Genomic DNA, 22,190 nt, shown 5'->3' with positions numbered 1-22,190 from the left:
ATCCGGCTGTCTAATTAAAAGATACCATTGCGATGGCCAGAAAGTGGTCTTGACGCAATGTGATTTCTGCCCAGTTCATCATTCTTCATCTTGAAGATGAAAAAAATGGGGCCAGCCGGGATCGAACCGGCGATCTTCCGATTGCTCTTAGCAGATTGAAGTTGATCTTCAGTCGGACGCGTTCCCAACTACGCCATGTCCCCAACCGTTGAAGTGTGGCGGGATTTTAGGTCATATAAAGGGTGCATTAAAAGAGTAGACAGGGAAGAAAAAATGGGGCCAGCCGGGATCGAACCGGCGATCTTCCGATTGCTCTTAAGCAGATTGAAGTTAATCTTCAGTCGGACGCGTTCCCAACTACGCCATGTCCCCAGATGCTATGATGTCTCATCATAATTAATTAATATGAGGGAGAATTGGTCAAAAAGTAGAATTGGAGTAAACACCCCCATCAACTGGGGGAACAGATCATCTGTGGCGAGATGATGATCGCGACAAAAATATTTCGGATGCGGACAAAGTACATGAGAAGGGGGAAGGACTACCAGCCCACTCTGTGTGTGGAATGAAAAACTACTGTTAGTCTTGTCTTTTCATAACGGCACGAGTACGAACAGAATATCTACTCAGTGGAGGCTCGAAGACAAATATATATAATCCCAAAAATGATTGTAGATGGAAGTCCACAACACCTATCCATAAATATCCATCCTTGTACTTAGAAAGCAATTCCCATGAGCATAGACAGGGTCAAAACACAGCCAACTCACACGTACTAGCGTCATGCACACTAGAAAAAGCTGAGGTCAGAGCGATGGATTCATTTCCAGCACCATCATTGCTCGAAATGTTAGTTTTCGTGCCCAATACCTTTGCAAATTTCATTTCATTTCTCCCAGAGTCAAAACTGGCCACGACGTTCTTCAAGAATAAAACACCGATGATGTTCAACGTGAGACAATGAATGGAAACATCCTCCGAGCTAGGTAGCAAGTCTAGACACGCAGACTCCCTTGGAGATTTGTCAAATCAACCCATGCCATTGTGATGGAATGTCGTGTTTCGAAAGTCAAACCAAAATGCGGAGACTTTGCTGAGCAATCCACAATGTACATCGCCGACGATGCATCATAGGTCGCTGGAGGGAAAAAGTGTGACTTAACCGAACCAACCATAATCAAAGGCAGAATGAAATATGGTTTCCAGAAACGATGAAAGCTTGGGACGAAGTGGATTTCGTAGTTATGCGGGCAATGAACCATTGGTTCCTCCGACAGATATGATCGATTTTTTTTTCGAGATGTAAAGCTAAGTAAAATATTATCTGAGATCTTCACAAGGACTATGGTAGATTCAGTGCTATGATTGACAGGTGGGAGGCGACCGAGGGTGAGATAACCCCAAAATACACCTGATTCGTTATCGCTAGAGCCAAGCTGAAGTAGGGTTCGACCAGACCTTTTCTGCGTGGTGTACAGCAGTGGATTATCGGCTAAGCGGTCGAAGCAATATGTTGTGTTGCATGTGTTGCTGGCGGGTGCGCCGATGTAAGGATAGGGTATGAGAAGCCAAGTAGACCACTGTGCTAACACAATCGCCTATAGGGTTTGATATACTCGCGATGCCCAACTTCCTTGTGCCTGGACAGAGATCCCGCCCAATACTACTTCCCCGTATTTCAGGAGGCCGCTCGCAAGGCCGGCACCATATTGAATCTCAAACATCTCATTCTGCATAAGTCGACACGTGTTGGATTCATGGTGGGTTGTATTTGAATAGAGCCAGTCTGCTCGAGGAATTACAAAATTGCTTGTTCTTTTGATGCAGATATAGCCGGCTGTCATGACATCGTCGCTACTGTCGGTATCGACAAGTAGCGGGAATGTTTGGTTGCGGATCGTAACTGGTGCGTCGAAAACCATCCCATATTCTGTAGCCATGAGAAGAATGGCTGTGCTAGAGCTTCGTCGAGCCTGGGGCAGTCCGCTGGTAGATTCTTCAGAGAAAGAGCTTATACACTTTAGCGCATTCCCCAGCGTCGTCTTGGCGGAAGGAAGGGGAGGCCTCTGGACGAAGTCCCCAGGCAAGAATACGCTGATCTTCTACACTCACTCCATCGTGATCGCGAAATTGAATCGCAATCCTGAATGTGCCCAAGCTGGCTATTTTGATGCAATTTCCCGCGATTTCTTCCCCCCAAAACCACGCCTTATGAAGCTGTACAGCGATTTCCCCGCATCAGCCCCGAACCCCGACCGACAATTTGCAGCCCACGAAACCTACTGTCCCATTCGCCATCAAAATTTAGCAACCCGGGATTCCGATCAGATAGACTAGATTTCATCCTAATAAGCCAAGGTAGTCCAATAGAAGGCATGTTAGGTAAAGAGGCTAGGTCATAAGTCAGCCATCACAACGACCGATCGTAGTTCCGGATCGGTCGAAATGCCTCCCATCTCCGGAAAAAACAGTGTGTGCAGCCGCACCCGTCAAATCTAGGCCCCAGGTGACCTCCGGAGGACCGTGGTAACATTAACGGCAAACTCCCAGGTCGTTCTGATTATACCAGGGCATCTTTCCTGGGCGAAATCAACGACATCGGGTAACTAGATGGTAAAGTCCGGGTTGAGTCCGAGGTATACGCGAAGGCACACGGCACGCGCCCACCCGGAATATTTACTTAGTTCTTCCCTAGATAGCAGCGTAATTGGCATGTCGTTTATAAAGATACACGCGTGACGAGGATCGCCGCTGCACTTGCTCCACCCCGAGAGCAATCAAAATGCCACAGTGTCAGCGCTTATGCAAGCCAGCCAGCCTCAAATGTCACCCCACAGAGATAGGACTATGGTCTCACGCTTATATGGGAAATGAGGGTTTCCATGACGAGGTGCTAATTCCTATTAGGGAAAAATTCAAGACCATAGCGTGCGTGATGGGCAAACCCTGACTGCTGTGGGGTGGTGTTAAACCAATAGATGCACAAGCTAAACGGCCATTGAATAACCAGGGGCTAATAGGTTGTTTCGGCCAGTGCCTGAGGAATGAGTGATTTCGCTGCGCCTGGCGAATAGTATCGACTTCCTCATGTTTCACGACTACCACTTGAACGGAATCTAGCCCGATCGAGCGGAGTAGCCCCTACTAAAAAAGTATAGCAGGAGAGTTCTTGTCGGGTCCCTCCGACACCCCGCTAGATTCAATAATGTCAATGCTTAATCTCATTCCTTTTACCCCTGCCGACGCTGTTTCGCCCTTAATCCCATCACCGTAATGCTTATAGATGACCTGTAATCAGAGTCCCAAAAAGGTTCTATCGATGTTTGCTGTCGTACTGTAAAGTATCTCATCTTCGCAGTAAAATTATCCGCCAATAGAGAACTCAGAATGAGGCGAAGCATAAACGTTGAGCATGCTTGATCCAACCCCACAGGTCCTCCGCACAGTATGTCTATGCGAGATTGTCATAACCCTCTACAACATTGACTCCCCGCAGAGTTTCAATTTAACGGATTATTATAAATCTGTGTGGGATGAAAAGTATAACATTGGGATAGATGTGGCTGGGTTTTCATTACCACAGCGAAGCTAAGCCCTGACCCCGGCGAACATCCAACGGACACGCTTGAATATATCTAGATGAAAAAGCACAATGGGAAGATTTCCATAGTGTATCCCTCAGCAAGCGGGTGAAATTAGACGTGCCCATGGAAGTAAAAGACCTCCAGCTCTATACGTCCCAAAATCACGGTCTATAGGGCCGCTCGTAGTAGCATCTAGGAACTCAAGCAATGGAGCAAATCGTAGCAGATGGAGTATATTGAGAGTGTGTCGAGGGTTGCAATTTCGGGGAAGATCATACGTCGTGGTCACGCTAATCACGTTCTGGGCGCGTGGCTCCGTGCGACGTTCCAATCAATCGGTGGTTCCTGCATCCCTTATACTATCTAGTTCCCATAGATTGACAGGGGCGATAGCTAGCAGATTAGTGGTAGTTCACGCATTTCGGAATTGGAGACGGCCATCATCCTTTCTGAGAGGATACCGGCCACGGCTCAACGCCACACCCACCCATTGTGTCAAACTACATTGTTACCTTCCCAAAGAGTCGTATCTCTCAAGATAATTACAGATCTCTTCTCCATCGGGTTCGCGGGCTTTATGACGTTGCATTATTCCGAAGAAGCCACCTCATATTGTTACCCACACTCCAAAGCGCTGTTCTGCCTCCATCTACATCGGCTATTGTCTTTGAAACTCCTTACTAAACTAGAAAGTAAAATGAGAAGATGCAAAATATGTCTAAGTCCGGTATAAAATGAGAAGGAAATCTCGGTCTCTATCCCTTTTTTTTCGTTCTCATCAAGCATCTACTCGGCTTGATTTCTCAGTTTCTCATAGGATATTTCCATTCCCTTGTTACATTTACACACTCCTTACAATTCACTCCATCCACTCTTTTATCGCTACTTCTATCATACAACTCTACCGAACACCGCCCAAATGCACGTTTCTACTGTTCTCGCCAGCGTGGCTATCTTGACCACCGCGGTCTCAGCCGTCCCTCATAAGCTTCAAAGTCGGAGCTCCAGTGGCCAAAATGTAGTCTACTGGGGTCAGGACAACAACGTCCAGGACCTTTCCAAGTATTGTACATCCTCCTCCGGTATCGACATTATCGTTCTGTCTTTCCTTTATGAGTTTGGCAATGGCCAAACCATCGCATCGGGAACAATCGGAAATCAATGCTATCTCTCGACCGCCGGTGTGCCTCAGAACTGCGATGGCCTGGCTGCCAACATTGAGACTTGCAAGTCCAACGGGATCAAGGTCATACTATCCCTAGGCGGTGCGTCGGGAGCCTACTCGCTATCATCCCAGACCGAGGCCGAGACGATTGGCCAAAATCTGTGGGAGGCGTACGGCAACACCGCCAGCAACTCTAGCGTCCCACGGCCTTTTGGCAAAACATTTGTCAACGGCTGGGATTTGGACATCGAGGCTTACAGCGGAAATCAATATTACCAGTATCTCTTGGCCGCGCTACGGTCTAACTTTGCATCCGACCCCTCGAACACCTACTACATTACGGGAGCGCCACAATGCCCTATTCCGGAACCCAACATGCAAATCATCGTCAGCAATGCCAAATTCGATTACCTGTGGGTCCAATTTTACAACAATCCTGGTTGTTCCGTCAATGGCGACATAAACTACGACGCTTGGGTGTCCAACGTGGCCAATACCCCCTCTGACGGCGCCAAAATATTTATTGGCGTCCCCGCATCCCCGCTTGCGGCTACGGGTACATCGAGCGGCTCTCAGTACTACCTCCAGCCTAGTGCGCTCGCAACGCTCGTTGCTAAGTATGCGAGCAATTCTGCATTTGGTGGTGTGATGATGTGGTCCGCTGGATATTCGGACTCAAACGTGAATAACGGTTGCACTTATGCCCAGGAGGCTAAGAGTATCCTGACGACAGGCTCCGCGTGCTGAGCCACCACCCCTAAAGTCTGCGACTTACGAGGTGATCCATTAGAGTGATCCCACTCGCTCCTTCTCTTTCAAAGTATTTATTGAAGTTTCATGTATTTATTTATTTTGGTATTGACAGTCTCTGTAGCCTTGAACAAGCTCTAGGCTTGTCTTTTCCTTCTTCTTTATTCGAAAGGAATATGATGTCTGAATGTATCGCTATTTCTTTTATGGTACTCATCAATGCTACTTTCTCAATTAAATCTCGGATGCGATTCACAAACCACAATATTATCAAATAAGTAACGATATCTGCTGGATTGGACAGCGTTGAAAACGCCACAGCTCATGGACGCTATACCCGAAATTCAGTGATTTAGCTGCCAATAATAATCAAAAACCATAGGAGCCACCCCTTAGAACATATTTTCAAAGATGCTCTATTGGTTGTCACTATTTTGTTGTAGCCGGCCATCTTTGATCTCCCACGTTCTTTATGGAAAACCCGCTAACTGTCGGAAAAGGAACCTCAGGATAGTCCGTTGCTTGACAATGACTGTTGTGACTGATGGTGGAATAATGTGCCTAAATGAACCTGATTCAAGTCCTACGCGGTGTACGGTCTTGCGACCGGGATGTAGCTGCTCGACGTATTTCACAGTGATGGGCTGACCATCTAGATAGAACGTCTAATGCTGTGTGAGCTTGGTCAAGTGTTCCACATCATGTGTAGACAATATATCTTACCTGAGGAGTGTCGGTGTTAACAATCAGGGAAGGGTCACCAATAGGTCGAAGGGGAACTAGAATATGCGGCAGAAATCGCAAACACGAAAAGCCACCAAGTCTTGCCAGAGAGAGCGCAACCTCAGGTTCAAGGGCGTGGAACAGACTGAGCGGCAACCATTCATCCTCCCGCCCTCCGTTCCTGCCTCATACTGTAGTTATTTTTATATGGGTCACACTGGCGACAATTTGCTGTCAGGTGGCAGTTCCATAATGCCAATAAGGTACGGCCTAGAGCTTGTTTCATCTTGTTGATCCAACCGGCTCCGCCGGTTTTCCAAGCTCGGACCCACTTCTGTCAACCTCAAAAAGTTGAGGTAACAAGCTCTCACCATTTGAATATGCCTTTTCCAATTACCGGGAGTAAGTTTGTGATTTTTGATGCGGAATCTTTGATTTATTGGAACTCTAGCGACTAATATGCCAATACTTGATTGAATAGAACTACACGTCAAGAGCAAATCCTCGGATCAGTCTATAGTCCTTGGTCTGCTCTAATACCAGCGGGCCAAGGATGGCTCACTGACTATCCCTCTTCATTGGATCAAAGAGCAGGCAAACCACGGCGGTGCAATTAGTCTCGTTTTTCAGTTGCAAGAAGGAAGGGGCTCGAGAAGATTGGTACAGCGACTTCGCCCAACGAGCTCAAACAGAGTATGATCTTTTGGGTCATATTGTTGATTGGCTGCAAACTTTATCCAAACATATCACTGTTCAGCATCTGGTCTTGGAAAATGAAGATCCTTGGATGACTGCAGACAAGTTAGAAAAAGCGAGGCGCCCGCCTTCACCACTCCCACCGTCGATTTTTGACATCCCCTGGGCTAAACAGAAATGAAGTAGGTAGATAGTTTGTTGATACTCGGCATTATCATTGGTGAATATTCAAATGATACCCTACTACTCCCCGTCCTCCTCCTACGCTACCAGCCTTGAGTCCATGCATGCGGGTGCCGTAGTCGATGGCTAACTGTATCCTGGCTTGGCTACAAGGGGCCAACAGGAAACCGGTAGAGTAAATAGCCAATAGGCTTGCAGATATTTCGTTCGATATCAGGCGGACCTGCACTTAGCCCACTGGAGATGAATGTTCCTACTTCCGGGCTTCCGGGGGCATACAAGACCGGTAGTACGGACTAGTGATACGACAGGGTAGCTGCCACATAGGATGGATACCAGAGCAGATATAAGAGGCCGGTAGTCGCTAGAATAAAGTATTATTACAGCTACAGCTACTGTAGGCCAATCTTAAGGACCCTCATATTCGCCATTTATCTACGTCCACGTTCAATGTCGGTCGTGTTTTCAAACGTGACGATGAGGAAGATATTCACTTTTGGAGTATTGGTCGCCGCGACAACCGCAGTCCCGGTGGTGGACAAGCCTCATCCTCCATATCTTGGTGATTTAAGATGGGAAGCATCCAGGACTCCGTCAAACTGGTCCAATTTGAGCGTTGAAACGAGAACTGGGACGTTCATTGGTAGCTTCAATGAAAGCTATCCCAATGTTCGACAGTTTCTGCGAGTTCCGTTTGCCCAGGTACGGGTCCCATCCGAGAAAGAAGAAGTGTGCCCTTTGTATAACCGTTTGAGCCTGTCCCAGCCCCCTGTTGGTGATCTCCGTTGGATGCCTCCACAAAAGGTTCCACCTTCGAGGAAGAGGTATGACGCGACCATGTACGGGCCCGGTATGTTGACATGGGAATATCTTCCAAAGAGAATACTTTACTGATGTGCCATTTCTGTTAGTCTGCCCACAGTATGTCCAAAGCCAGGATTCATTCTGGAAAGATTACGAGCCCGCTAGTTCCGTGCTCAATCTTGGGGAGAACCGCACTCAGGGATCGGTGGCCTGGTCCTCGGCTGAAGACTGTCTGTCCATCGCCATCTGGACTCCCGCCAACGTGAGCAAAGCATCCAAGCTTCCAGTAGCGTTGTTTGCAACGGGGGGAGCAGGTTTGGAAGGGGGCATCACGATTCCCGCTCATCTGCCCACTCAGTGGGTGTCGCGGTCTCAGGAGCATATCGCAATTACTATGAACTACCGAGTGAATATCTTTGGCAGTAAGTATCTAAAAGGTTGGCACTGCATGATTCTAATGCCCTCTGTAGACCCCAAGTCCCGAGCCCTCCCGGAGACTTCGCTCAGCTTACTGGATATGAGGGCTGCAGTTGAGTGGGTTTACGAGAACATCGAGGCCTTTGGAGGAGATCCAGACAATATCTTCGTAAGTCCATGGGCTAGATGAGTTCCAATCAACGTTCGTGTCCATTTGAGCTGACTATCTCGCATAGCTCTGGGGCCAGTCGCAGGGAGGCGCGTTAACGCACATATACACCCTCGCATTTCCGGACAATCCCCTCGTAGCAAGTTATGGCATCATCTCACAGGAGCCCGGTACGACGCTCGATCTCTCGACGACGAGCGATCCCTATCGAGATTTTGACATTGTGGCCAAGGCTCTCGGCTGCAACTACGGCGACGACGCTGAGGCCGAGCTCAACTGCATGCGCATGCTCTCCTGGGTTCAGATTGAAGAATACATCAATCGCTACACAGGCACGCCCCCGATATCTTTTATGGCCTATATCCGTACGTGTCCTGGCGCTCGAGCACCTCATGCGTGATATCTCGTCGGTTAACCCTTCTGTCCAACAGCTGATGAAAGATACATCTTCGCCAACGAAACCTTGCTCTATCTGGAGGGCAAGGTAGCGAAGGGCCCAGCTATCCGCTCATTTGCAGCCCGCGAGATCGCGGTCGATAACAATATTACCTCGTCGCAAGCTGACGCGCGACAGTGGGCGTGTCTGGCAGCGTCGGACACTGCGTTGCGGTTTTCACACGGCCTCCCTACGTACCGATACTTCTGGGCTGGTAAGCATTGAACCCCCATACTAATCCGCTCATTAGGTACGACTCATGCGAGATATCCATCTGACTGATCTGACCGTCTATGACCCGTGGGTGATAGGTAATTTCTCCAACATCAGTCCCGTCCCTTGGTTGGGGGCCTTCCACTACTCCGATTTAGTCATGATCTTCGGCACCTATGTGAAAAGCGTCGGGGAGATATCCCAGCTCGAGATCGACACTTCGAACACCATGCAAGACTTTTTGCTCGCTTTCGTCAAGGACCCATCTACAGTCTCACAGGTGGTTGGCTGGCCTCTGTTCAATCCCAACGAACCGAATGGGGGCCTGATCGTCGAGTTCGGCAAGGATGTTCCTGCAAAGAACATTACTGGGCACTACGTGGATGGCGGATGCTACGACTCTTCGATTGCATTCAAAGTGGATGGGTGAAAGAACTGGAAGCAGAGCCTGGGAGCTCCCTGAGGGGTGCACGGGGGTGGACATCCCGAAGCACAAGAGCGATAAACCACACAGCCGCTATAGCCGATCCACTGAGGGCACAAAGTTGCAACGGCAGGGCATTTACGTTGGAAATTTACCAAAAAAGTACAGTTTCATGAACAATTGAGGAACGTAGCGTACAGTATATTCTCCCTCCGTAGATCGATCACAACAAGTTGAGATGCCAGTTGTTATCAACTTGGTTTCGAACGAAAGCTTCCCACCGGAAAGCCAAAGCCATAAACACCATCTTCACACCGAAAAACCGCGAGTGCACCCAGTCCTATTCCATCATGCGAGAAACATTGCAGGGGGGAAAATAAAAGTATGAACCAAAGCAGTACAACACCCAGACGCCGCGCAAATGAAGACAACGAGAGAGGAGAAAAACCAAAACAAAAGACTGGGCTCAACAGGGGCCATTTGATTTCTCTCATCATTCCTCAAACTTCCGCTTAACGCCATTCCCATTGGCAGCCGGCGGCATAGCCCGCGCCTTTCGCTTGCGATCCTCGTCATCGGTACTAGCCATCGCCTGGCGCTTTTTCCACGCCGTCTTGATAGCAGGCGCGAGGCGGATGAGATCATCCTCTGTGACGCCGTCCTCAATACTCTCGAGGACCTTTTCCACCGTAGAAATGTGGTTGGCGTCCGCCTTGTCGTCGCGGAGACGGTGGAAGCGCCAGCGAGATTGCGGATCTTTGAAGCATTCGACGATGGAGTCGTCGAGCGGGACGCGCATGGCCTTCAGGTCGTCCCACTCGGTCGGGGTAATGTACATCTCGCCGAAGTGGCGGTACTCATTGCTGTTCAGCATCGTGAACAGGTGGCAGATCGGGAGGGCGTCGTAGTCTGCATACGGCTCGGTGATGCCATCGGCTTCGTCGTCGGTGTCGGGCTCCAGGATCGGGAACTCGAGGCGCATCCGGAAGTCGATGGTGTTCTCGGTTGGAGGCTTCCATTTGAGGATGTGCTCGTCTGTGCCGATCCGGTAGGGTGTGCTGCGGCAGGTGAAAATGAGACCGTCATTGCCGTGAATCCGCTTGACTTTGGGGATGATTTCGCGGAACATCATCTCGATGCCGTAGCTAAACTGGGTGGATTTGTCCTCGACGGCGAACGCGCGGTGCTTTTTCTCCTCGGGGAACTTGCGATACATGGAATTATATGGCCGGAGGACTTTTTCCTTGAAGTATGCCAGCCGCTTGTCGAGCGTGCGGTGCATAAGGCTTTGTCCGTCTAGCACCAGGCAGTCAAAGACTAGATACTTGAGCTGCTGGGTGCCGTCCTCGTAGGTGTCATTGACCAGCTCGCCGTCGACCAGCGTATCGACATGATAGGACTGATACGTGTCATCGTTGGCTAGTGGAAAGTGCAGGCCAGGCACGAAGCGGTAATCGTTCTTGCGGTCGATCAGATAATGAATCTCCGGCGAGTCGGACTCGGGATCCCCGCGCGCAAAGTACATCAAGCAACGGATGCCATCTGTCTTCTCACACACGAAGTAGTCTTCTTTTTGGAGCTCTGTCAGGTGTTTTCTTGAGAAGCTGACCGGTTGCGCTCCCGGGAAATTGAGATTGTTGCGCCCGAGGAGGTTGGCGACTTCGCGACGGAACGAGTCTGCGAGCTCGGGCTCAGCCTTGATGCCGATCGCGTCAAGGTCGGGAACGGAATGGCTCATGGTGGATCGCTCGGAGGGAAGGAGAAGGATGTGGTCTGAAGTCAGCTTGCGAGACTATTTGTAGTGAACGCAGAGGTGCTTCGAGGGGTCTGAGAGAGTCGGGCGGAGCAGAGCTCGCTGCGAAATGATAGTGAAAGTCAAGGCACACAGCCACGCGGGAAATTTGGCTGGATTCAGCTGCGCGGAGATGTCGACGGCGTATTCAGCTCCCCTGAGCCTCAGAATTGGGCTCTCTTCATGGTTGATGGCCTCGAAGAAGATGATCCGCGGAGCTCAAAGCAACGAATGCCCCATGCCTGAGGCACGGATAACGTAATCCGAAGCATGCCCGGGCGTTCGAGTGGTCCGTCTATTTTGGGTGAAAGGAAGTTCCATTGTGGTATATATATACACCCAAGCCTACAAGCTACCTTGGATTCTGCGATTTATTTCTTTGATTCTTGAATTGAAAATATTCCATTCATACTATGCTGTGCAAAAGCGTATCACGCCAACAGCCGGGGTATCATGTCATCGCCTAACCAAACAGAACCAGCCTGTTCCCACGCCCGAAGATGAACTTCATCCGAAGGTCCGAAGAGAGAAAGATAGAGAAAAGGAGGGGATATGCATAGGGTTGTGCGCCCTCAACGCCAGCATCTGCAACCCGAACCCAGTGCACCAGAGAAAAGAGACCGAACAGCAACGCAAATCGCCCAAGAGAAAGTCATTAAATCGTCACCCGCTGCGCGGGAAAGGAACCCTGTTACGAGGCCACCGCTATGGGGTTCTTGCGAGAGGCCTGCACAGGTGTTTTCCTGGACCCATCGCCGCCAGCTGATGCATCGCCAGGCTCGCCACCAGGAATGACGGGGGACGACGACGCACCCATGTCGGTGTCGAAGGGCTGGAAGATATCGCCGCCAAACAATGGCTGGCTCTCGTCAGTTGAAAACAGTCCTGCGCCCCCTCGTCCCCCCATTGCGTGCAGCATTTGTTCCTTGATGCGGACGAAGCGGTACTTGGACTTTGAACTGATCAGGGTGTGCTTGGCTAGCGGCTTTGGCGCGGATCGGGCGATCGCGGCCATGATAGCGTCTCGCTCTTCGTCCGAGTCAACTGGGCCATTCGTGTCGATATCTTCGGGTAGCGGGGCATTGGCATCGATCGCAGCTCCTGTACGGCCGCAAAATAGGACGCCCGTTAGAACACCTGGTGCAACGAAACAACTAAAAGGAAGCACTCACTCTGCTGCTTGGCCTGGTTCTTCTTCTGATACTGCTGCAGCAGCATATCATACGGCAACGACCGACCAGGCACGGCACGCTTGGCGCCCATGGAATGGCTCTTGCAGGTCAACGAGCGCGCGCACTGCGCACCGTTGGGCAGAGTCACGCCGCACTGCTTCTCCACATCAACAGGGCCCTTGGGCTTTGCGGCCTTGGCCTTCGGCTCATCCTTCTTCTTCTTTTTCTTGGGCTCCTTGTTGTCGTCCTCGTCGGCCTTGCGCTTCTTGCCCTTCTTTGTGCCGTCTTCGGCGGTGCCCTTGACCGCGCTCTTCTTGGCGCTCTTTTGCCCCTTCATCGCGTCGTCGCCGTCAAGCTTGTCAAGCACATCGTCGTCGTCCTTGCCGTCGGCTGCCTTTGCGCGGTTGGCCGCGTCGCGTGCCTCCTTCTTCTTGCGCGCCTTCTCTTGCTTGGCCTTCAGGCAGCCGCGGATATGTTCTGTGGCGGTAGATTTGAGGATGGGCCGCTTGCAGTGTTTGCAAATGACTGTTTCGAGGAGGTCCTCCTCGCGAGGCTTGCCGGTCGGGAACGAGGCAGCGACCTTGTTGTCCAGTTTAGGAAGCGGGGAGGAGGTCGGCGAGGAATCAACAGGGCCATCTTTAGAATCTAGATGCTTCCGAATCAGCCTTCTTTATCCGGTAGAGTGCTATTTTCAAACGAGCTCTGTACCGTCTGCCTTTTTCTTTGTCGATGCCTTGGACGTCTTCTTCACCTTCATCTTCCCGGGCTTGGTATCCTTCTCGGTGAATTTGTAGCCTGATGCATCGACCAGGCTTCCCGATGCTATACGTGGTGAAAAAACCCGTTAGCGTGCTGTAATTTAACGAGTCCAAAGCCTTCGGCGCAGATGACCAGGCGCGATGTATCTCGGTCGCTGTTCCTGGCGAATCGATCGAGTAACGGCTTACCTCGACCAGCATCGCCATTTGTTGCCATGGTGGGCGCAGATATGGAGAGTTCCGGACACAATTATACACTCTCTGGCACACTAGTCGAATGCGGTTCGCGCCAGAGGAGATGTGTTTGGTCGTGTTCACACCGTCTCTGGAGTCGAAAGGTCGGGCTGGGGCTCCGCATTCGGATCGAGTCACGTGCGATTTCGATACCCGCAAAGGGGAGGCGCCAAGGGCGAAGGGCTTGTTCTATTGATAGCCAAGCTGATGGAAAATCAGACCTTGGTCCTCTTGATGTAGAGACGAAGGCATAGGTATGCGATGGATCGTATCAGCCGAAACACTAAGGGCCGCAGATCAAATCTACTATGCTTCTACGAGAATCGTCGTATTCATCTCAAGCCGAAACAGGACTGCAATAACAACGCTAAATATGACCATAATGTACAGTGCTGGTTCGAACCTGCTCGCCTTATTTTCCCAGTCTAGCAAAGCAGAGGCTACTATTAGTCCCGCCAAAGCCAAAGCTATTCGTCAAAGCGACATCGATCTCTCTCGACTGTGGCTCGTTCGCTACATAGTTGCAGTCAAATCCATCCGCCAAGCGGTCCAAGTTGATAGTGGGCGGCATGACATTCTGATCGATACGTTAGCATATTGAACTCCCCAAAGCAATAATATGAAATGGACCACTGACATGCTCAATAGCCATGACACTAAAGACAGCTTCCACGGCTCCAGCACCGCCCAGCAGATGACCCACCGCGCCCTTGGTGCTACTGATGTTCACATCTGCGGGTTTCTGCTTGCCTTCTGGCCCTAGGAGAAGCGTCCTGATTGCCGCGTTCTCGGCAGCATCGCCGACGATAGTCGATGTTGCATGTGCATTGATGTAATCCACTGCTGCGGGGGCCAGCTGAGCTTGCTTCAGTGCTTTTTTCATGGCCATAAAAGCACCCTCGCCGTTCTCCTTCGGGGCGGTCATATGGTGTGCGTCGGCAGAGCAGCCATAGCCTTTCAGCTCAGCGTAGATACGGGCACCCCGAGCGCGAGCATGCTCTAGTTCCTAAGCTCTAGGTGTTAGAAGCGTTGAAAAAACAAACAAACAATTCCATCTAGGGTAAAAGTTCACCTCGAGAATCATTATAGCTGCGCCTTCACCCACAACAAAGCCCTTGCGGTCGGCATCAAAGGGCCTCGATGCTTTCTCGGGTGCATCATTGAACTCCGTTGCGAGACTCCGTGCTCGAGCAAAGCCGCCAATGGCCAAAGGATGAATACAAGACTCGCCACCGCCAGCGACCATGACATCGGCATCGCCGCAGGCAATGAACCGTGCTGCGTCACCGATCGAATGAGCGCCAGTTGTACAGGCAGTCGTTGCAGCGTGGTTTGGTCCCTGAAGGAGTTAGCAAGGCCAGCATGGGACTCCGCGCCGGCTGCTGCACATACCATGAACCCATATCTCATGGAGATATGGCCCGCCCCGAGATTGATCAACAGCCTGGGGACGAATAGAGGATTCACTTTTTTGTAACCCTACTCCATTTGGTAAGCCACGAGTCGTCGCCATCTGCCCCAATCCAGAGACTCACCCCTTTTTCATATGCAACGACCGTGTCGTAGATCTCATCGAAGTTGCCAATGCCCGAGCCAAGACACACTCCCTAGGCATACATGTCAATCGCATTGGTCAACCTCAGCATCCTGAGGATCATACCGTCGCTTCTCTCTGCTCAAACAGCGTCGGCTTCCATCCCGCGTCCTCAAGAGCCTCTTCCGTCGCAGCCATTGCGTACTGCGCGAACTTGGCCATCACACGCTCTTCCTAAACCGCAACCCAACACTTCATGAGTATATCCCACAGAAACAGTCGAATCACCATAACCCTTCAGCGGAGAAGTACCTACACCTCGACTCAGCCATTCCGACGCCGTCCACGCCCCGTCCTCCTTCTTTCCCCGCGGCACAACAGCCGCAATCTGGCAGGGCACCTCCTTGAAGCGCGCATCGCGCTCGGTTACATTGACAATACCGCAATGGCCCTCCAACAGACGTTTCCACGTTCGTCTCACACCTACCAACCACCAACGCCGTTAGCAAAACTATACGTAGCAGAAAGGATCGATCCCTCCCCGTCCATCCCGGCGGCCGCGCACCACGAGAGCAGCGTATCGGCATATCGCTTGGGCGTCGCTGAGCCCCATTGTGAAATGCCGTCATTGGCTGTTAGGACTTTCCCCTTCCGGCGTGGCAGGAGTGGAGACATCGCGCCAAACCCAACCGCCGGTTTTTTGTGCCTCGCCTGGCCCGGGGCAAGAAGGAGTCCGGACACTCCGGTGATGCTCCCGGGAGCTGCAGATTGCCCGTACCAGTGGTGACACTTGCATTGAGCAACTGGGGAGGCGAGGGGGAGGTGGATAGCCCGGGGAGGGGGAGAATTCAAGTTCGATAGTAGGTCAAGTTCACTCACCCACGCCTAGCGGGGTGACCGCACCCAGACCCGTCACCACGACGCGACGCATGGCATTGTTGGCACTGGAAGAGCGGCCTTGGGGAATGGCAGTGTCAATTGCCTGTTGTATACTCCAGCGTACCCTGCTGAACCTGCAGTGATAAGCTAGAAGAACAAGTAGGAAGGGGAACGCGGGCAGTCGCCAAGAAGGGAAGGTCTGCACGACCCCAGCGGAGGGCGGGGCCGACAGGCGGCGACGGGCTGCGATTTGCGGGCATCGGGCTCGTCTATCGGTTTCGATCAACGACAGTTGCTGCGCTGATTAGGAAGCTCGGCGGAGAAGACCCTGACCCAGCATGCTCCTCTCGTTCTTTTCTATATAAGTGCCCGCCAGGGTTTTCTTTTCCCCTTCCAATCATTCTTCCCCCCTCCTCATTTACCCGCCTTCGTCATGCCCGCCTGGAAGTCTCTACTGAGCATGCTGGCGCTGGCCGGCACGGCAGTGTCGTGCGCGCACCACGGCGACGCCGAGGTCGTCCCTGAACACGAGCGCGAGGAGCTGCTGAAGAAATGGGACCAGGAGGTATGCCTATGCCCCATGCCCAAGCACAGCTATCCTAGCTCTTAGATATACATCCCATCCCAGGTTGGACGCGGGCTAATGCTGTATAGTGGTCCTTTTCTGGCATCGCCAGCTTCGCACATCTGCGCCCGGTCAAGTGCCTCGTCGAGCCAGACGAGCACTACGACATCGCCGTGATCGGCGCCCCCTTCGACACAGCCGTTAGCTACCGACCCGGCGCGCGCTTCGGCCCCCGCGCCATCCGCGCCGCCTCCGCCCGCCAGATGTCCGGCACCAGTTACAACACCCGCGCCGGCATCAACCCGTACAAGTCGTGGGCCAAGATCACCGACTGCGGCGACATCCCCATCACCCCCTTCGACAACGGCCTGGCCGAGCGCCAGATGTACGAGGCCTTCCTGGAGCTCGGCTCGCGCAAGTCCGTGGCGAAGGTCGCCCCGGGCGACGCCCGCGTCGGCGCCGGACACCCCAAGCTCGTCACGCTGGGCGGTGATCATAGTGTGGCGCTGCCGGCGCTGCGGGCGCTGTACCAGATCTACCAGAAGCCGATTACGGTGCTGCACTTCGACGCGCATCTGGATACGTGGAACCCGGTGCGCTACTCGGCATACTGGCAGAGCGAGCAGACGCAGTTCAACCACGGCAGCTTCTTCCACAAGGCTAGCCGCGAGGGCCTGATTTGTAACTCCACGTCGGCGCACGCCGGCCTGCGCACCCGTCTGACGGGCGTCGATGACGGCGACTATACCACCCCCGGCCCGGAGCAGGGCTTCATCCGCATCCACGCTGACGATATCGACGAGCTGGGTCCCATGGGCGTCGTCGACGCCATTATGCAGCGCATCGGTCTGGATCCCTCGCAGCCGGTCTACCTGTCTGTTGACATTGACGTGCTGGATCCCTCCACGGCACCCGGCACCGGAACCCCCGAGCCTGGGGGTTGGACGACCCGCGAGTTCATCCGTATCCTGCGCGGTCTGGAGAAGCTGAATCTCGTTGGCGCGGATATTGTGGAGGTGTCGCCGGCGTACGATAACAAGGGCGAGACGACGGCGCTGGCGGCGGCGCAGGTCGTCTTTGAGATTATTACTAGCATGGTCAAGTCGGGCGTGGATGAGGATCTGGGTGGCTGGTATGGCCGCCGTGAGGATGGGTCCGGCGGCGTTGGTGTCATCGCGGAGAAGGAGGACGCTGCCAAGGATGAGCTGTAGGCGCATGGGACGAAGGAATGGGACCTGTATATACGAGACTCATGAATGTAGTATGAAGAAGAAGAACAAGAAGAATGAATGACATGACATGACATGACATGAAATGCCCAAATCGATGTTGATGTCTGTATACCAGAAGTGTGCCTCGTATGTAGCTAGCTGTCTATTGCGCCGTATAGGCATCGCCTACGACTACCATATCACTAGCCCGATGGACAAAGTGCAAGCGAGGTGTATGTTGCGCTTATCAGCTCCCTAAACGACCATAGTGAGCCGAGCCAAACTACAAGACCGAGCTAGACCGAGCTAGACTGAGCTATACCGAGCGCAGCTCAACTACAACACCACTACCACGAAGAATCATCATAGAACTTGTCCATTGGGTCCGTTCACAGTCTGCAGCGTTCTAAGATCTCTCATGATTTTGCTCTCTGCACGGAAACGAACGAGAAATAAGCACAAACTCGACGCAGAAAGATAAAAGGGCCAGCAGCAAGAAGAAATGACGAATATGGTGCTTGTATCAGACGGGATCACAGAGAAGCCGTAAACCAGCAAAGCGTTGGGATTTGATTTGAAGCCGGAGACGCAGCAGAGAAAGCTGCATCTGGCTAGGGCGGGCAAGGGAAGAAATAGCAAGCTCAGGCAACCGCGGGTCTGTTTGAAGGAAGCGCAATCACCGACAGGGCGAAGAAGGGACGAATTGAAGAATCAGATCGGGGAAAAGGAGTAGTCGATTGGAGGTTAACCATAGCGGGGTAATAGGGACGGAAATCATCGGCCAGCCAAAAACACGCCCTGACATCCAACGCCGAGAGAGAGAGAGAGAAAGAGAGAGAGGATGAAAGAGGTGAACAGCAGGTGTGGGGAATGAAGATGCGGGGAAGGGGTCGGCGAGTATGGCGGAGGCGGGGGGAAGAGGGACATGAGAAGTGCAGGAGAAGGGGCAAACTCGCGGGTTCTGTCGATTGAAGGAGAGGATGAAATGCGGGGGGGAAAGGGAGGGGGCAAATGGGACAATGGACTCGAGAACGAGATCCATCGGAGAGGGCGCGACAGATGGATGAAGCCAAGGAGAAGGAAAAGGAAAACGGTGCAGGAGCAAACCGGGCATAGGCGAGCGACCCGGGAGATCTGTTCGAGCAGGAGGAATCCGGAAACCGGCGATAAACAGGCTCTCGATCGAGAAAATGAGCAGAGAGCACGCGAGAAGGAGTATGGCCATGGCGTGGGCGGATTGCGATCAGATCGAGACGCTAGCTCATAACAAGTCATTCCGATGTTCTTCCTTCCTCGTGAATATCCCAGTAAACCCAGTCGTCCAGCCAAAGAGGTTGCCTCCCAAAATCAAAATCAAAACAAAAATTCATTCCGTCGTATCTGGCAACCAAAATCCAGTTAACTGCTGCTCGAGCGTCGGGATAGATCCCGGGCCATGGGCCAGGACGCGCGAGCCGAGACCAACCTGTAAAAAATGTACGGGGGAGTAGATCACAGCAGGCGACAGCCTCTTGACTTCTTCTTGGGCGCGGGTTCCAGAGCAGCCACGATAGCCTAGTTAGAGGGGGTCGAGTTAGCGGTGAGCAACCAAAAATGGAGGGCAACGGCTCTCGAGCGCCATGCTCCCCTCGCATCGAAATCGGAGATCATACCTCGTCAAAGACATCCTTCAGCTTGTACTGTGTGAGCGCCGAGCACTCCACATATTTGACGGCACCAAGATCCTTGGCCATCCGGTCCCCATCCTCCTTGCGGATGGGCTGCATCTTCTGACGGGCCAGCTTCTCCCGGACACCGGGGTCATCGCGCAAATCGGTCTGGGTGCCGACGATGAGGCAGGGGACCCCGGGGCAGTGGTGGTGAACCTCCGGGAACCACTTTTCGCGCACGTTCTCGAAGGAGGCCGGGGAGGTGACGGAGAAGCAGACCAGGAAGACATCGGTCTGGGGGTAGGACAGTGGGCGGAGACGATCGTAATCCTCCTGGCCAGCGGTATCAAACAGGCCGAGGGTGTAGGGTTCATCGCCGATCCTATTTGGACAAAGGAGGGCGTAGTCAGGATGTGTTTTCTCTTCTCTTTGGTGCAGCTTCGCTCTTCGCGGGCTTTCCCGGTGGCACACGACTTACATCACGGTCACGGCGTAGTTGTCGAACACAGTGGGGACATATTCGGAGGGGAACTTGTTGGTTGTGTACGAGATGAGCAAGCAGGTCTTTCCCACTGCACCATCACCCACCACGACACACCTAGGCAACAAAATTGAGGTTAGCCCAGTGGGAGAAGAGAGGGGTGGTCTCGTGGTGATAATGCGGTGGAGGCGCGGCCTCAGTCAGGAGGGGAAGAAGACAGCAAAGACAGCAGCAGGGAGCAGCAGCAGCAACGGCGGGCGCAGAAGAGGGAAGGGGACATACTTGATGGTAGCGACAACCATTTTTGACCGGGATGAACCAGAGGGAGGAAAGAGGGGGGAGGTGGTGGTGGAACAGCAGGAGGAGGTAGGATTCAGAAGGTGAAGGTCACGGTCAGGCAGAAGTTGGAGGTGCGGCAGCGGCGGTGGAGGAAGAGGAAGGTGGGCCACTGTGGGAGACGAAAAGGGAGGCAAGACTGGCTGGTACAGTCTGGTAAGATACGGCGGTGATCGTGCTAGTCTGGCCCGGCACCCGCGCGTGAAAGGGGCCACCGCACGGGTCTAGACGGTCGAGATACACAGCCCGTACAGTATCTCCAGTATCCCGCACTCTGCTTCCACCTGCTGCTCATTCGATCTCGATGGATTCCTCTTTGATGACAATACGAAGTATGAATTCCCGAGTCGCTTCTCGTCTCCCGCCATGCGCGCCTCCCTATACACCCCCAAACTGCCAGCTATCGCCCAGGGTATCCCACCAGACCTCTCCCAGCCCAGTATCACAGGCGTGACGGTGATGGCCGTGGAGTCCACTAGGACCAGATAACCTATGACCGAGATGAGCAACGGCCCCTTTCCCCCTTTCGCCTGCCCTGATGCCCGTATATTCGATGATACCTCACGTCCCGGCCTCCCAGCCTGGGAACTAAGCTAAACTAAACAGCTCATCACCCTGAATATTGAAATTGAATAATATCTCCCCTTTCCCCTAAAAGAACCAAAAAAACAAACAAAAAACCCCCCCCAATTCCGGGGGGTACCGACAAACCCACCTGACCCAGCGATAGCTCCCTCTCGCTTTGTCCACGGCGAATACTCCCTCCCCTCGGAGTATTTCTTGAGGAGGAGCCCGATCACGACTCGAGAATAACCCTCACGCCCCAAGGGATACAGATAACCTATCACCGATCATGGACGAAACAGACGCCCCGAGCGCCCCTGAATGGGCCCCCCTTTTCATTTTTCCAGAAGCCCGCCCCAACGGCTCTAAAAAAGCCACCCTTGGTCACGGGCCGGTCAGGGCCCTCACGCTAACCTGCCGTTCGCCCCTGATGGCACCGCCCCCAGACGGCGATGGCTAATGGCAGCCATGGCGGTTTCAACTGTCCGCGCATGTGCAAATAGGAGACTCCCGTGATGAAGCTCCTACGATCTCCGCACGAAGTATGGAGGAATCAGGTCCCCGTCCCGGTCCCGGCCGGCCACGGTCCCCTGCACGTCAGGCGTCGAGGACCCTGAGCGGGATCTTCCAGGGATTGTAGAAAAAAGTCCCAGTGCAGGTCCAGAGCACGAACGGGCCCATGCCGTCTGGGCCTGGGCCCGACCGGTGCTGCGCTGACGAGGTCTGGTCGCCCTGCATGCAGACAGTATGCAGGTACAGGCGCGTTCAATGCCCACCCTGGTCCCGCGGCTAGAGGTCGACTGTTGTTGGATCCAGCGGTGCGTGCTGTCATGTAGGAACGACTGTCGGCGCGGGTGCGTCGGGGGTGTATGGTTTGATTTTGTCCTTGGGAGGGGGAACGGGTGAGGATTCGGGTCTCTCTGCAGGGCGGATTGACAGCTGGTTGGGGTTGGGCGGATGTGATGGGAGACCGGAGATGCGTCTGTAGGCATCGCGTGCTCTGCAGGATCCGAGTGGTAGAGAGTCTAGAGAGTCTGGAGAGCCTGGAGGGCCAACAGGTTGATACGTGAGCGACATGCCCACTCCTCGCTCCGCACGTCAGACGAACAATTGAACCTGACGGAGCAGACCAGGGTGTCGATGCCGTGTGCCATCGCAGCAGCACCCCGTAGATTTCCCCCATCAGCAGCAGCCCCATCCCCACTACCACTACCCGACTCCAGCGCCTCGATTGAAATCCTAGCCGGTACCGCAGCGCCAGCAGCGCAAGTTTCCTTTCAGGCTGGCATCTAGAATACCCACCAGCGCCAAAGTCCAAGCCTTTGCACCCGGCCAGACGCATTTCCGAGGCATGTAAAGGAAAAAGGACGTCTTGGAATCCTCTATGCGAGTCCTACGTAGCAGTGGGTATAGCCGAGATGAGAATCGAGCCAGCGGAAAAGGTTCACTAA

At 53.0% G+C, this 22,190-nt stretch overlaps 8 protein-coding genes across 8 annotated transcripts; 3 read left to right on the top strand and 5 right to left on the bottom strand.

Annotated features, from left to right (window-relative positions):
- Window positions 1-4,503: 4,503 nt before the first annotated feature.
- On the top strand, window positions 4,504-5,496 carry N7482_010122 (glycoside hydrolase family 18 protein; the record flags this gene model as incomplete). Its single annotated transcript, XM_056692246.1, has 1 exon — window positions 4,504-5,496. The coding sequence occupies one exon, from the start codon at window positions 4,504-4,506 to the stop codon at window positions 5,494-5,496; it is 993 nt and encodes a 330-aa protein (XP_056538203.1).
- A 2,055-nt stretch (window positions 5,497-7,551) lies between these two features.
- N7482_010121 (uncharacterized protein) lies at window positions 7,552-9,570 on the top strand (the record flags this gene model as incomplete). Its single annotated transcript, XM_056692245.1, has 6 exons — window positions 7,552-7,951; window positions 8,013-8,327; window positions 8,376-8,491; window positions 8,559-8,856; window positions 8,923-9,141; window positions 9,239-9,570. The coding sequence occupies 6 exons, from the start codon at window positions 7,552-7,554 to the stop codon at window positions 9,568-9,570; spliced, it is 1,680 nt and encodes a 559-aa protein (XP_056538202.1).
- Window positions 9,571-10,057: 487 nt separating this feature from the next.
- Window positions 10,058-11,302, bottom strand: N7482_010120 (mRNA guanylyltransferase; the record flags this gene model as incomplete). Its single annotated transcript, XM_056692244.1, has 1 exon — window positions 10,058-11,302. One exon carries the CDS (start codon window positions 11,300-11,302, stop codon window positions 10,058-10,060), a length of 1,245 nt encoding a protein of 414 aa, XP_056538201.1.
- Window positions 11,303-12,047: 745 nt separating this feature from the next.
- Window positions 12,048-13,503, bottom strand: N7482_010119 (deubiquitination module subunit SGF73; the record flags this gene model as incomplete). Its single annotated transcript, XM_056692243.1, has 4 exons — window positions 12,048-12,457; window positions 12,529-13,173; window positions 13,237-13,350; window positions 13,476-13,503. 4 exons carry the CDS (start codon window positions 13,501-13,503, stop codon window positions 12,048-12,050), a joined length of 1,197 nt encoding a protein of 398 aa, XP_056538200.1.
- Window positions 13,504-13,932: 429 nt separating this feature from the next.
- On the bottom strand, window positions 13,933-15,985 carry N7482_010118 (putative beta-ketoacyl synthase (Cem1); the record flags this gene model as incomplete). The annotated part of the gene is made up of 8 exons (XM_056692242.1): window positions 13,933-14,097; window positions 14,158-14,526; window positions 14,593-14,859; window positions 14,913-14,999; window positions 15,056-15,127; window positions 15,181-15,288; window positions 15,371-15,537; window positions 15,934-15,985. The coding sequence occupies 8 exons, from the start codon at window positions 15,983-15,985 to the stop codon at window positions 13,933-13,935; spliced, it is 1,287 nt and encodes a 428-aa protein (XP_056538199.1).
- Window positions 15,986-16,366: 381 nt separating this feature from the next.
- N7482_010117 (agmatinase) lies at window positions 16,367-17,709 on the top strand (the record flags this gene model as incomplete). Its single annotated transcript, XM_056692241.1, has 2 exons — window positions 16,367-16,498; window positions 16,588-17,709. The coding sequence occupies 2 exons, from the start codon at window positions 16,367-16,369 to the stop codon at window positions 17,707-17,709; spliced, it is 1,254 nt and encodes a 417-aa protein (XP_056538198.1).
- A 1,491-nt stretch (window positions 17,710-19,200) lies between these two features.
- cdc42 (Rho family GTPase CDC42) lies at window positions 19,201-20,141 on the bottom strand (the record flags this gene model as incomplete). Its single annotated transcript, XM_056692240.1, has 4 exons — window positions 19,201-19,263; window positions 19,362-19,740; window positions 19,837-19,956; window positions 20,122-20,141. 4 exons carry the CDS (start codon window positions 20,139-20,141, stop codon window positions 19,201-19,203), a joined length of 582 nt encoding a protein of 193 aa, XP_056538197.1.
- Window positions 20,142-21,338: 1,197 nt separating this feature from the next.
- Window positions 21,339-22,081, bottom strand: N7482_010115 (uncharacterized protein; the record flags this gene model as incomplete). The annotated part of the gene is made up of 4 exons (XM_056692239.1): window positions 22,038-22,081; window positions 21,848-21,978; window positions 21,516-21,739; window positions 21,339-21,471 (listed from the first exon to the last, which is right to left on the bottom strand). Coding segments are annotated over exons 2-4 (447 nt in total), but the record flags the coding sequence as incomplete, so codon positions are not given.
- Window positions 22,082-22,190: the final 109 nt, after the last annotated feature.

The sequence above is a fragment of the Penicillium canariense genome (genome assembly GCF_028826845.1).
Source record: "Penicillium canariense strain IBT 26290 chromosome Unknown utg000008l_segment0_segment0, whole genome shotgun sequence".
In the NCBI taxonomy this organism is placed as follows: domain Eukaryota; kingdom Fungi; phylum Ascomycota; class Eurotiomycetes; order Eurotiales; family Aspergillaceae; genus Penicillium; species Penicillium canariense.
The sequence above is the reverse complement of the archived record's forward strand: the minus strand, read 5'-3'. Positions and strand labels throughout refer to the sequence as shown.